A 14,840-nucleotide genomic window follows, 5' to 3' on the forward strand; every position below is an offset into this window, starting at 1 on the left:
TGTGGTTTATCATTTATATTAATGATTTAGAGGAGGGTGTGGTTAATGGGGTAAGCAAATATGCAGACGATACAAAAATAGGGGGAGTGGTGGATTGTGAGGAAGGTTTTCTTGGATTACAGGAGGATTTGGCTTGTTTGGAAGAGTGGGCTGAAAGATGGCAGATGGAATTCAATGTAGACAAGTGTGAGGTGCTGCATTTCGGTAACAATAACCAGAATAGGACATATACAGTTAAGGGGAGGGCATTGAGGCACGTAGAGAAGGGACCTGGGGGTTATGGTACAGAGTTCACTGAAGGTGGATTCCCATGTAGACAGGGTGGTTAAGAAGGCATATGGTATGCCGGCCTTCATAAATCATAGTGTAGAGTATAGGAGCTGGGAGGTGATGCTGCAGCTGTTTAAGGCATTGGTGAGGCCAGGTTTGGAGTACTGGGCTCAGTTCTGGTCTCCAAATTATAGAAAGGATATAGATAAGGTGGAGAGGGTGCAGAGAAGGTTTACAAGGATGTTGCCTGGCTTACAGCATCTGGATTACAGGGAGAGATTAAGGAAACTGGGACTTTATTCATTGGAATAAAGATTTGATACAGGTATTTAAAATTATGAAGGGAAAAGATAGACAAGACGCGAGTAGACTCTTTCCCCTGAAGGCAGGGGAGGTTGGAACAAGAGGGCATAAGCTAAGGGTAAGGGGGGGGTGGGGGGGCGGAAAACTTTAGGAGATATGTTAGAGGATACTTCTTCACTCAGAGAGTGGTGGCAGAATGGAATGATCTTCCAGAGGAGATAGTTGCAGCAGGGTCCCTTCTGTCATTTAAAAGATTGGATGTGTACATGGATATGAGGGGGTTGGAGGGTTATGGGCAGAGAATGGGAGGGGGGAACTAGTGGAGTTGTTCAAGTGAACTGGCGCGGACTCAAAGGGCCGATATGGCCTGTTTCCTCACTGTAAATGGTTATATTATCTCTTGACCTTTTGACACAGTGACCTTTAACATAGCTATGACGAAGGTAGGGGGGTAGCAAAGTGTTTACTTGGGTTGGGCTACTTACCATGGGATTAGGCAAGAACTGGGGACAGTAAATTTGGCAGAAATGTGGAGGAATATTTTGCAACACATGCGTGGGTTTCTGGATATGGCAGTCCCACAGAGACAGGGAAAACATGGTAGGGAAAGGAGTTTTGGTTGAGAGGTGGGATAGGTTCGTCAGGAGGAAGAACAATTACACAGTAACCAGAAAGGATCGTAAAGGATTCGGGAGACCTAGAAAAGGGCCTTAACCTTGATAAGGGATGTTTAAGTGAGGCAAAAGCAGAATGACCATAATAGGAGCGGCCAAGGAGTGAGTAGGGTATTGAGGTTTTGACTCGAGAGGTTTTGGCGAGAAGAAGCTGAGGCCAGGAATCAGGTGAGAAGGGTCAGTTTTCTTATTGCTGATTTGGTCTTAGTTGCTTATAGTAAAGTGCAGGAGAGATAGGAGACTTGGAAGTGGAATACTTCTCCTGTAGGGTGTGGGAATTCATGGAATTGGATGGTTTCCCTGATGACTACCCCTGTGGGAAGTGCAGCCCACCAGCTCTTGAAAGAAATGACTGGAGCTGGACTTTGATGAATTGAAGATAATCTGGGAGGCTGAACATAGATAAGACTTTTGAGCAGGTGGTTAGAAGATCACAAGATAGAGGAATAGAAGTAGGCCATTTGGTCCATCGAGTCCCTGCTCTGCCAACCTTGCCTCATAAGACATAATCCTGGTGAATCTCCTCTGCACCCTCTCCATAGCTTACACATCCTTCCTGTAATGAGGTGAGCAGAAATGCTCTAAGTCAGGGGTGTCAAACTGAAATTCACGGAGGGCCAAAATTAAAAACTTGGACTAAGTCGAGGGCCGAACTAAATATTTATTGAAAATTTTCAACAACATCTGCATGTTTTCTCTTCTTTCAACATATGTAATGTTAAACTTTTTCTTATTAAAATAAATGTTTAATAATAATTTTGGATAAACTCTTTCATTGTCATTGTCATTGTGCCATTTCCTTTAGCGTCTGAAACTGTGCACATGACGAGTCAATGAGGGATGATTAAAGCAGTGGTCTTCAAACTTTTTCTTTCCACCCACAGACTACCTTAAGCAATCCCTTACTAATCACAGAGCACTAATGGCACAGGGACGCGAGTGGAAAGAAAAAGGTTGAGAACTGTTATATTGTGGTAACTCCACATCTGATTAGGTTAATTGTTAGGCAAGTGGTCAGAGAAGGACCCCCCCCCCACCCCAAGAAAGGCTTAAATCACAGGAACAAAATAAGGTTCCGTCTCACTGCTCCCAATCTTACACACAGTCCTGATGTGGAATGTGGGGGTCGCAGCTCCACGTTCACCCGAGTTCAGGTGCTGTCTGTGTGGAGTTTGTACGCTCTCCCCTTGTCTTGGACCAACAGGTCGGTCACCTGACGAAGGCACCCGAACCCCCCGTTGAAACGCCGGCGTCCGGGGCGGTGGAGGAATTGGCTGAGAAGAGTGCGTTGCTCCCACCCCCCTCCCATGGTTGGAGAGGGATTAAACTGCGATCTCACGGCGCCGGGCTCGTCTCCAACAAAAGGAGCGGGAAGCAGGGTCCGCCGCGCACGGAGCGAGGGGGAAGGCATCGCCAACGAGACGTTCAGTCCGGCATCGCCGCTGAAGCGCAGACCCAGCGAGGATGGTCCCCAACTCCAGCCGCGTCTGTGTGTCCGGGAGCCGGGCGGGCTGAGTGCGGCGCTCCGATCCCCGGGATTCGGGACTCTGAGATTCCTCCACACCTCCAGCGTCTTCATTTTCACCTTCAGTGTGCATGTGCTATACTGGCGCGGCGGCCAGCGGGCCAACTCTAATATATATTTAATATGATCTTGCGGGCCAAATATAATTATATCGAGGGCCAAATTTGGCCCGCGGGCCAGAGTTTGACATGTGTGCTCTAAGTGGTCTCACCAGAGATTTGTAGAGCTGCCACATCACCTCATGACTCCCGAACTCAATGCCCTGACTAATGAAGCCCAGCATAACACAGACCTTCTTTACAACCCCATCAATCTAGACAGGGACCTTGAGGGCTGTAGGGATTTGGACCCCAATATCCCTCTGCTCCTCCACACTGTTAAGTTACCGACCATTAACCCTGTACTCAGTCTTCTGGTTTGTCCTTCAAAAATGCATCACCTCTCACTTATCCGGATTGAACTCTACCTGCCCAAAGCTGCACCCTGTCTATATCCTCTTGTAACCTTCGACAACCTTCCACACGATCCACAACAACACCTCCAACCTTCATATCATCTGCAAACTTTCTGATCCATCCTTGAGTAGCAGGGACAACTTACAATTGGAAATAGAAAAGAGATGTAAGAAGGACAATGCTATGGTAGCCAACTTCAACCTGTATGTAAACTGGGAAAACAAAGTTGGGACTGGACCTCGAGAGAGGATTTGTAAATATTATGAGATGGCTTTTTAGAGCAGCTTGTTAATGTCTCTTTTCCTCTTTAAATATCTGAGGAAGCTTTTAGTGTGCACTTTGATGCTATTTGCTGGCCTACTTTCTACTTCATCTTTACCCTCCTCAGGTTTTCAAGTAGACTTCTGTAGGTTTTTAAAAAACTTTACAATCCTCTTTCTTCCATCGGGGGAAGGTGCTCAGAGAGCTGAATGGTCTAAGGGAATATGAGTCTCCCAGACCAGCTGGATCGCACTCTCAGTTCTAAATCAAGTAGCTGCAGAGTTTGCAAAGGGATTGGTGATCTTTCAGGAAAGAACTAGATTCTGGCATACTCCTGAAGGACTGGAACATCACAAATGTCACCCTACTATTCAAGAAGTGAGAGAGAGGCAGCAGAAAGGAAATTATAGGTCGGTTATCCTGATGTCACCACTCCCCCCTTCTCCCTTTTGTTCGGACATCTCTCATGTTCCACCACACCTTGATGAAGAGCTCCAGCCTGAAACATTGGTGATGTGCCTTCACCGTTGCTACATAAAGGCCCTGTTTGACCTGCTGAGTTTCTCCAGCAGTTGCATGTGCTTTTCCCCCATGGATGGTTCATTCAGTAAGTCATGAGTCACAAGTTCAATGAACCGTGGTTGTGTGAAGGATGAGAGGTCATGCAGTACACAAGTGCTGGATTGTATTGCTTTACAATCACAGCATTTGCAGACTTTCCTGTTTAACTTTATAGAGGGATACAAGGTTATAAAATACACAGGGGGCAAACAGCCAGCACCTTTCCTACTGCAAAAATGGAAATGACTGGACACTGCCTGTTTAGGGTGAGCAGACGAAAATTTAGGAGAGATGTCAGCGGTAACTTTTTCTGGAGTGGTGGGTGCCTGGAGTACATTGCCGTGGGGGATGGTGAAGGCTGGGACATTCAAATGTCTTAGCTATGCAAGAAAAAATTGAGAGCTTTCATTAAGAAAAAAATAGATTTTTGTAGTGATGGTTTACCAAGGTCAGCACAACATCATGGGCTGAAGGGACACTACTGTGTTGGTAAATTCTTGTCTCACTGGGTTTTGACCAGTTTGCAGTCATGTGATCAAGTTCCTTCTTTAATTCTTTGTAAAGACCTGTCGGCCCTCCATGTTGTGCCGACCTGTATATTCCTTAAAAAAAGGACTAAATCCATGTAGCCGCGTAACCCTCTATTTTTCTTCCATCCATGTGCCTGTCTTAAATGCCCCCAATGTTCCATCTCCCACCACCATCCCCGACAAGGCATTCCAGGCCCACACAACTCTCTGTGTAAAAAATACCCCTGACATCTCCCCTAAACTTCCCTCCCTTCATTTTGTACACACGTCCTCTAGTGTTTGCTGTCCCTGGCCTGGGAAACAGGTACTGGCTGTCCACCCTATCTATGCCTCTAAGAATCCTGTAGATTTCTATCTCATAAAAGGTCTGAAATCATACAGTTTTCATCTCACTCTTGGTTTTCAAAATACCTTCTGGACAACATCTCCATATGCAACTCGTTATTCTAACGCAAAACGCTTGACAGGATAAGTGAATGAGCTTGAGGTATGGAGTCATACGGAATATTGGGATGTTGTCACCAATATGGAGACATGGTTGAAGGTGGATAAGGACTGACAGCTCAATGTTCCGGGATACTGTAGATAAAGGTGTGACCGGAACAGCGGGAAGGAGCGGGAGCAGTGCTATTATTCAAAGATATCACAGTATTTGACAGAGAGGATATTGCTGAAGACTGATCAAGTGAGGTAGTGTGGTTGGACCTGGATGACCGTTCCTACCTATCAATGCTGTGCTCCACAAGGATATTGCTGGAGACCGATCACGTGAGGTAATGTGGTTGGACCTGGATAACCGTTCCTACCTATCAATGCCGTATTCCACAAGGATATTGCTGGAGACCAATCACATGAGGTAGTGTGGTTGGATCTGGATGACTGTTCCTACCTATCAATGCCGTGTTCCACAAGGATATTGCTGGAGACCGATCACGTGAGGTAGTGTGGTTGGACCTGGATGACTGTTCCTACCTATCAATACCGTGTTCCACAAGGATATTGCTGGAGACTGATCACATGAGGTAGTGTGGTTGGACCTGGATGACTGTTCCTACCTATCAATGCCGTGTTCCACAAGGATATTGCTGGAGACCGATCACATGAGGTAGTGTGGTTGGACCAGGATGACAGTTCCTACCTATCAATGCCGTGTTCCACAAGGATATTGCTGGAGACCGATCACGTGAGGTAGTGTGGTTGGACCTGGATGACTGTTCCTACCTATCAATGCCGTGCTCCACAAGGATATTGCTGGACACCGATCACATGAGGTAGTGTGGTTGGAACTGGATGACCGTTCCTACCTATCAATGCCGTGCTCCACAAGGATATTGCTGGAGACCTACCATGTGAGGTAGTGTGGTTGGACCTGGATACCCGTTCCTACCTATCAATGCCGTGCTCCACAAGGATATTGCTGGAGACCTATCATGTGAGGTAGATTGGTTGGACCTAGAGGACCATTCCTACCTATCAATGCCGTGCTCCACAAGGATATTGCTGGAGACCTATCATGTGAGGTAGTGTGGTTGGACCTGGATGCCCGTTCCTACCTATCAATGCCGTGCTCCACAAGGATATTGCTGGAGACCGATCACATGAGGTAGTGTGGTTGGAACTGGATGACCATTCCTACCTATCAATGCCGTGCTTCGCAAGGATATTGCTGGAGACCTATCATGTGAGGTAGTGTGGTTGGACCTGGATGACTGTTCCTGCCTATCAATGCCGTGTTCCACAAGGATATTGCTGGAGACCGATCACGTGAGGTAGTGTGGTTGGACCTGGATACCCGTTCCTACCTATCCATGCCGTGCTCCACAAGGATATTGCTGGAGACCGATCACGTGAGGTAGTGTGGTTGGACCTGGATACCCGTTCCTACCTATCCATGCCGTGCTCCACAAGGATATTGCTGGAGACTGATCACATGAGGTAGTGTGGTTGGACCTGGATGACCGTTCCTACCTATCAATGCCGTGCTCCACAAGGATATTGCTGGAGACCTATCATGTGAGGTAGTGTGGTTGGACCTGGATACCCGTTCCTACCTATCAATGCCGTGCTCCACAAGGATATTGCTGGAGACCTATCATGTGAGGTAGTGTGGTTGGACCTAGAGGACCATTCCTACCTATCAATGCCGTGCTTCGCAAGGATATTGCTGGAGACCTATCATGTGAGGTAGTGTGGTTGGACCTGGATGCCCGTTCCTAACTATCAATGCCGTGCTCCACAAGGATATTGCTGGAGACCGATCACATGAGGTAGTGTGGTTGGAACTGGATGACCATTCCTACCAATCAATACCGTGCTCCACAAGGATATTGATGGAGACCCATCATGTGAGGTAGTATGGTTGGACCTGGATGCCCGTTCCTATCTATCAATACCGTGCTCCACAAGGATATTGCTGGAGACCTATCATGTGAGGTAGTGTGGTTGGACCTGGATGACCGTTCCTACCTATCAATACCGTGCTCCACAAGGATATTGCTGGAGACCCATCATGTGAGGTAGTGTGGTTGGACCTGGATGACCGTTCCTACCTATCAATGCCGTCTTCCACAAGGATATTGCTGGAGACTGATCACATGAGGTAGTGTGGTTGGACCTGGATGACTGTTCCTACCTATCAATGCCGTGTTCCACAAGGATATTGCTGGAGACTGATCACATGAGGTAGTGTGGTTGGACCTGGATGACTGTTCCTACCTATCAATGCCGTGTTCCACAAGGATATTGCTTGAGACCGATCACGTGAGGTAGTGTGGTTGGACCTGGATACCCGTTCCTACCTATCAATGCCGTGTTCCACAAGGATAGTGCTGGAGACTGATCACATGAGGTAGTGTGGTTGGACCTGGATGACTGTTCCTACCTATCAATGCCGTGCTCCACAAGGATATTGCTGGAGACCGATCACATGAGGTAGTGTGGTTGGAACTGGATGACCGTTCTTACCTATCAATGCCGTGCTCCACAAGGATATTGCTGGAGACCTACCATGTGAGGTAGTGTGGTTGGACCTGGATAACCGTTCCTACCTATCAATGCCGTGTTCCACAAGGATATTGCTGGAGACTGATCACATGAGGTAGTGTGGTTGGACCTGGATGACTGTTCCTACCTATCAATGCCGTGTTCCACAAGGATATTGCTGGAGACCGATCACATGAGGTAGTGTGGTTGGACCTGGATGACTGTTCCTACCTATCAATGCCGTGTTCCACAAGGATATTGCTGGAGACTGATCACATGAGGTAGTGTGGTTGGACCTGGATGACTGTTCCTACCTATCAATGCCGTGTTCCACAAGGATATTGCTGGAGACCGATCACGTGAGGTAGTGTGGTTGGACCTGGATACCCGTTCCTACCTATCAATGCCGTGCTCCACAAGGATATTGCTGGAGACCTACCATGTGAGGTAGTGTGGTTGGACCTGGATAACCGTTCCTACCTATCAATGCCGTGTTCCACAAGGATATTGCTGGAGACTGATCACATGAGGTAGTGTGGTTGGACCTGGATGACTGTTCCTACCTATCAATGCCGTGTTCCACAAGGATATTGCTGGAGACTGATCACATGAGGTAGTGTGGTTGGACCTGGATGACTGTTCCTACCTATCAATGCCGTGTTCCACAAGGATATTGCTGGAGACCGATCACATGAGGTAGTGTGGTTGGACCTGGATGACCGTTCCTACCTATCAATGCCGTGTTCCACAAGGATATTGCTGGAGACTGATCACATGAGGTAGTGTGGTTGGACCTGGATGACTGTTCCTACCTATCAATGCCGTGCTCCACAAGGATATTGCTGGAGACCGATCACCTGAGGTAGTGTGGTTGGAACTGGATGACCGTTCCTACCTATCAATGCCGTGCTCCACAAGGATATTGCTGGAGACCTATCATGTGAGGTAGTGTGGTTGGACCTAGAGGACCATTCCTACCTATCAATGCCGTGCTTCGCAAGTATATTGCTGGAGACCTATCATGTGAGGTAGTGTGGTTGGACCTGGATGCCCGTTCCTACCTATCAATGCCGTGCTCCACAATGAGATTGCTGGAGACCGATCACATGAGGTAGTGTGGTTGGAACTGGATGACCATTCCTACCTATCAATGCCGTGCTCCACAAGGATATTGCTGGAGACCCATCATGTGAGGTAGTGTGGTTGGACCTGGATGACCGTTCCTACCTATCAATGCCGTGCTCCACAAGGATATTGCTGGAGACCGATCACGTGAGGTAGTGTGGTTGGAACTGGATGACCATTCCTACCTATCAATACCGTGCTCCACAAGGATATTGCTGGAGACCTATCATGTGAGGTAGTGTGGTTGGACGTGGATGACCGTTCCTACCTATCAATGCCGTGTTCCACAAGGATATTGCTGGAGACCAATCACATGAGGTAGTGTGGTTGGAACTGGATGACCATTCCTACCTATCAATGCCGTGCTCCACAAGGATATTGCTGGAGACCCATCATGTGAGGTAGTATGGTTGGACCTGGATGCCCGTTCCTAACTATCAATGCCGTGCTTCACAAGGATATTGCTGGAGACCTATCACATGAGGTAGTGTGGTTGGACCTGGATGACCATTCCTACCTATCAATGCCGTGTTCCCCAAGGATCTCATTGGTTCCTCAAGATTGCAGCCTCTGCAGTTTTGTATTTCTTTGAAATGAGTTGAAAAGGGATGTGCTAATAAACATTTTTTAATGCAGAAAATGGCAATTATGTGGAACTTGCTAATTGCTTATAAGGGTCATGTTAATCAGGGCTTTGGAAGCAGAATTAGATTAAGCACCTGTGAGAAATTCTGCAGGGACATGGAGAGAGGGTGGGAAAACGAGACAGAAAAGGTTCCTCTGCCAGACATGCAGGGCATCAGTGTGGACTTTGGCTGCCATGACAGATTGACAATTTGGTGTCATGTTGCTTGTCGTACAATATTAACCAATCAAAAATTGGAATTGGTTTGATCAAATAGATTTCTGATACTTGCACATTGAAGGACACACAGACTCTACCTGAAGTTTGCTGACCATTTCTTCAAACAACTTCTGAACTTCTGGACTGCCTGGTTCCTCAAAGTAGTCAGTTATTCCAATGTGCACCAGAATAGATTTCAAATTGCGACAAACACCTTGTGAAGGAAGAAACATTACTGGTTATGATGAGAAATAACATTCAAGGTAATTGAGTCTGAAAGTTGCAGGGCACAAAAAACACTCCTTTTGGCAACTGTGTCTAATGTACATCAAGGAAATGAAAAGAATTGACTCAGTGGAACTTCTTGTTTATTTTTATTGAGTGACAACATTGTTTGACGGGTTTAATGTATCTTAGATTCTGAACTTTAAATGAATGGGAGGGGAGGTAGGGAGGGTGGGATGGGAAGAGGTGGGGGGAGAAAACGACACTATATATTTGAAAAGGAAAATGTATGTATCTTGATCAATGTGGTTTATAGTGTGAAAAATAAAAAAATTTAAAAAAAACATGGAACCAACCCTCATGTGGGCTCTCAGAGGTTGACAGGTTCATCTTGATTCACTTTCTAAAGATGAGTTAAAACTGATGACAAAGTCAACAAGAGGATAGCAAAATACAGCTCCACTTTTGGAAAACTCAGGAAGAGTGAAACGTGGCAGAGAAGGGGAATCAGCTTCCTGCCCAGCCAAAGGAGTATCAGCTGTTCAAAGACACTTCGTACTCTGGGTTTCAGATAAGGATAGCGTGCAGCAGACATGTCAGACAGAACCCGAGAACATTACAGCACAGAAGCAGGCCCCTTCGGCCCTTCTAGTCTGCACAGAACCATTTTTCTGCCTCGTGAACTGCAACCAGTCCATATCCCTCCATACCTCTCCCATCCATGTCCCTGTCCAAATTCTTGGTGAAAAATTAAAGCTATTTACAGCTGCAATTACGAAGTTTGATTTATATGGATGAATAAGATGGAATTCGGAATATCGAGGCTGACTTCTCTTGGAAGGTGACATGTTTTGAGATTGGGAAATATTAGAAGCTGGGAAGTGTCATCTATACCAGCAACACAACCCTGAGATTCTTCTTCTGTGGGAAAGGCAGAATTATCACTTATTGGTTATGCAAAAAAGTGTACACAGCGTAAACATGTGAACAAATAAATAACTAAATAGATAACAAATGTAAACAAACCAACTGCAATACAGAGAGAATTTTTAGAAAAGAAATCAATAAAGTGCACAAGTAAGAGTCCTTAAACGAGTCCCTGAGTGAGTTTGTCATTGACAGGTCTGATGGTGGAGGTGGAGCAGCTGTTCCTGAACTTGCTGGTGCGGGTCTTGTGGCCCCGAGACCTCTTTCCTGATGGCAGCAACGAGAGCAGAGCGTGTGCTGGGTGGGGTGGGTCTTTGATGGTCGCTGCTGCTCTCCAACAGCAGCATTCCCCGTCCACGTCCTCGATGGTGGGGAGGGTTTTGCCAGTGATGTCCTGGGCTGTATCCACTACTTTTTGGGAGGCTTTATGCGCTGGGGTATTGGTGTCCCCATGTCACACCTCTACATAGTTGCCAGGGTTTTTGATGTCATACTAAACCACTGCAAACTACTGAGGAAGTAGATGGGCTGATGTGCTTTCTTCACGATGCCACTGGTGTGTCGGGTCAAAGAAAGGTCCTCCGACATTGTGACTCCCAAGAATTTAAATTTGCTCCCCTTCTCTACCTCTGATCCCCCACTGATCATTGGATCGTCCACCTCTGGCTTTTCCTTCCTGAAGTCAACAATCAGCTCCTTAGTTTTGGTGACATTGAGTGCAAGGTTGTTGTTGGTGGACCATTCAGCCAAGTTTTCAATCTCCTACCTGTACATTGACTCATCCCCTTCCTTGATAAAACCCATTACCATGGTATGATTGGCAAATTTGCAGATGATGTTATTGTTGTACTGAACCACCCAGTCATAGGTGTAAAGTGAGTAGAGCAGGGGGCTAAGAACACAGCCTGTGGTGCTCCAGTACTGATGGAGATTGTGGAGAAGTTCTTACCAATCCTCAGATTTGTTCTGGAGGAGAAATCCAGGATCCAATTACACAGTGGGGTGTTGAATTCCAGGTCTTGAAGTTTGCTGATCAGTTTTGAGGAGATGAGAGTGTCCTGATGTAATGCATCTTTACTGTCCAGGTGCTCCAGGGGTTTGTATAGAGCTAGTGAGATGGCATCCATCGTAGACCTGTTGCTACGATAGGAAAACCATGTCGCAGCTCAGACAGGAGCTGATTTGCTTCAACACCAGCCTCTCAAAACACTTCTTCACTGTTGATGTAAGTGCTACTGGCTGATAGTAGTTCAGGCAAATTAAAAAGGCTTAGGTATGAAGGCTTTCATTCGTCAGGGGAGTGATTTCAAGAGTCGAGAGGAAATGTTGCAGCTCTGTAAAATGCTAGTTAGATACACTTGAAATATTGTGTTCAGCTCCAGTTGCCTCATTACAGGTAGGATGTGGAAGATTCAGAGGAGGTGCAGAGATTTACCAGGATGTTGCTTGGATTGGAGAAGGTGTGTCCTGAGGCAAGCTTTGTAGAGTGTAGAAGGATGAGAGGTGACTTAATAGAGGTCTACAAGATTCTGAGGGTGAACAGCCAGTGCCCGTTTCCCAGAACCAAATCCCAGAAGATATCTGTGTAAGGGGAGGAAAGTCGAAGGGAGACATCAGACATTTTTTTTTAATGCAGAGAGTAGGTGTCTGGAATGCATGGACAGGATTGGTGGTGGAGGCTGGTACAATAGGAACATTTTAAAGACTTGCCCATAAAGGAGGGTTATGGGTGTGAGGTAGGGAAGGTTTAGTTGGTTGACCTGGTTTATATTGTTGACTGGGTGTATATTGTTGGCTCAGTTTCGATAGGTCGGCACCTCATCGTGGGCCGAAGGACCTGTACTGTGCTGGAATGTTCCACGTTCTAAATTTCTGAACCCTCTCAATATCTGCACATCCCTTCTTAAATAAGGAGCCCAAAACTGTACCCTTACTCCACGTGAGGTCTCACCGGTTCTTTATAGAGTCTCGTCAACACACTCCTGGTCTTGTATGTTATCCCTCTAGAACTGAACGCCAACATTTGCCTTCTTCACCACCGACCCAACCTGGACGTTAATCTTCAGGGTATCCTGCACGAGGACTCCCAAGTCCCTTTGCACCTCTGAATTTTGAATTTTCTCCACCTCCAAATCAGAGTCGGCCTTTTTATTTTTTTCACCAAAGTGCATGACCGTCCACTTTCCAACTTTTCAATTTGCCAATTCTCTGCCCATTCTCCAAATCTATCAACGTCTCTCTGCGACCTCTCCATTTCATCCTCACTACCTGCCTCTCCACCTATCTCTGTATCGTCTGCAAACTTCACCACAAAGCCATCTATTCCACATCCAAATCATTAACATGCAACATAAAAAGAAAAGGCCCAACACTGACCCCTGGGGAACACCATAGGAACTGGTAACCAACCAGAATGAGATCCCTTTATTCCCATGCCTGTACCCTTCCTGTCATTCCATGGGCTCTCGTCTTGTGAAGCAGCCTCATGTGTGGCACCTTGAAAATCCCAAAATACAACATCCACTCTATCTCCTTTGATCAGCCAACTTATGGCTTCCTCAAAAAATTCCAACAGGTTTGTCAGGCAAGACTTTCCCTTAAGGAAACCATGCTGGCTTTGGCCTATCTTGTCATGCACCTCCAAGTACCCCATAAACTCATCCTCAACAATTGACACCAACAACAATCCCATCGAATTGGCTCCTTTCACCAAGCCAATTTTGTATTCCAATTCTCTCCGTCTAACCTAATTCTGTCTCTGACAGGCCTATTTCCATTTTGTTTCACTTTGGTTCCTATCTTTAATGCCACACTGACCCTACTTGGACCAGAATTACTAAATCTGTAATCACTTTTCAACCACCAGCGGTAACTGAACAGCTGATCTAAACCAATTTGCTAAGTTTTAGATTAAAAATCCCTCACCATCTTGCCTAACTTGCACTCCACTCCTCACTGATCATTACCTACTTACAATTCACTGTCATTTTGTCAAAATAGATACTTTGGCCCATCCTTAAAATCTCTGCAATCTGTCCATGCTGAGATTGCCACTTAAAACCATAGAACATTGAAGAAATAGGCCCCTTTGGCCCTTCTAGTCTGTGCCAAATCATTTTTTTTTGGCCTAGTCCCACTGATCTGCACCCATTCCACAGCCCTCCATGCCCCTCCCATCCATGTACATGTCCAAATTCTTGTTGAATGATAGAATTGCGCCCACATTCACTTCAGCTGGCAGCTCGTTCCACACTCCCACCACTCTCTGTGTGAAGAAGTTCCCCCTAAACTTTAAACTCTTCCCCTTTCACCCTTAACCCATATTCTCTGGTTTGTATCTCACCGACCCTCAGTGGAAAAAGCTGACCTACATTTACTCTACCACCCTCATTATTTTAAATACCTCGATTAAATCTCCCCTCATTCTTCTACGCTCCAGGGAATAAAGTCCTAACCTGTTTAACCTTTCCCTGTAACTCAGTTCCAGCAACATCCCAGTCAATCTTCTCTGCACTCCTTCTATCCTATTGATATCTTTCCTGTAGTTCGGTGACCAAAACTGCACACAATGCTCCAAATTTGGCCTGACCAACTTCTTGTACAACTTCACCATAACATCCCAACTCCTCTACTCAATACTTTGATTTATGAGGCCAAGATGCCAAAAACTCTCTTTACAATCCTGTCCACCTGTGACACCACATTCAGGGAATTCTGTATCTGTATTCCCAGATCCCTCTGTTCTACCGCACTCCTCAGTGCCCAACCATTCACCGTGTACGTCCTTTCTTGGTTTGTCCTTCCAGACTGCAACACCTCACCCTTGTCTGCATTAAATTTCATCGGCCATTTTTCAGCCCATTTTTCTACTTGGCCCACAAAGATGTGTGAAATGTATTGAATGCTTCCAAGAACAAATACACTTACTGTTAAAATGCAGAAGAGCTTTCGGTGTGACTGGGGTTGATGTTAACACCAGCATTTCTAATCCTTTTAGACCCTCCCGACATACTTCTGCTGCGACTTCCTGGTTTATTTCTGTCACATGATCAAGTTCCAGTACTTGCAACCGGATACAGTTCCGAGCTGAGGAATAAATTTCATTTAAAAGTGAAAACATTGATCTGAATCACATTGACTGGTACCTTCTTTCTGCAA

At 46.1% G+C, this 14,840-nt stretch overlaps 1 protein-coding gene across 2 annotated transcripts in view; it reads right to left on the minus strand.

Moving 5' to 3' along the window:
• fbxo41 (F-box protein 41) overlaps nt 1-14,840 on the minus strand; it is a 218,086-nt gene that overhangs the window by 7,374 nt on the left and 195,872 nt on the right. For both annotated transcript variants that reach the window (XM_069923315.1, XM_069923316.1), the window contains 2 exons: nt 14,610-14,768; nt 9,629-9,744 (listed from right to left, as the gene is read on the minus strand). In XM_069923315.1, the coding sequence (XP_069779416.1) occupies nt 9,629-9,744; nt 14,610-14,768 (275 nt within the window). The remainder of the gene's footprint in view (nt 1-9,628; nt 9,745-14,609; nt 14,769-14,840) is intronic.

The sequence above is a fragment of the Narcine bancroftii genome, chromosome 3 (genome assembly GCF_036971445.1).
Source record: "Narcine bancroftii isolate sNarBan1 chromosome 3, sNarBan1.hap1, whole genome shotgun sequence".
NCBI classification, from domain to species: Eukaryota; Metazoa; Chordata; class Chondrichthyes; order Torpediniformes; family Narcinidae; genus Narcine; species Narcine bancroftii.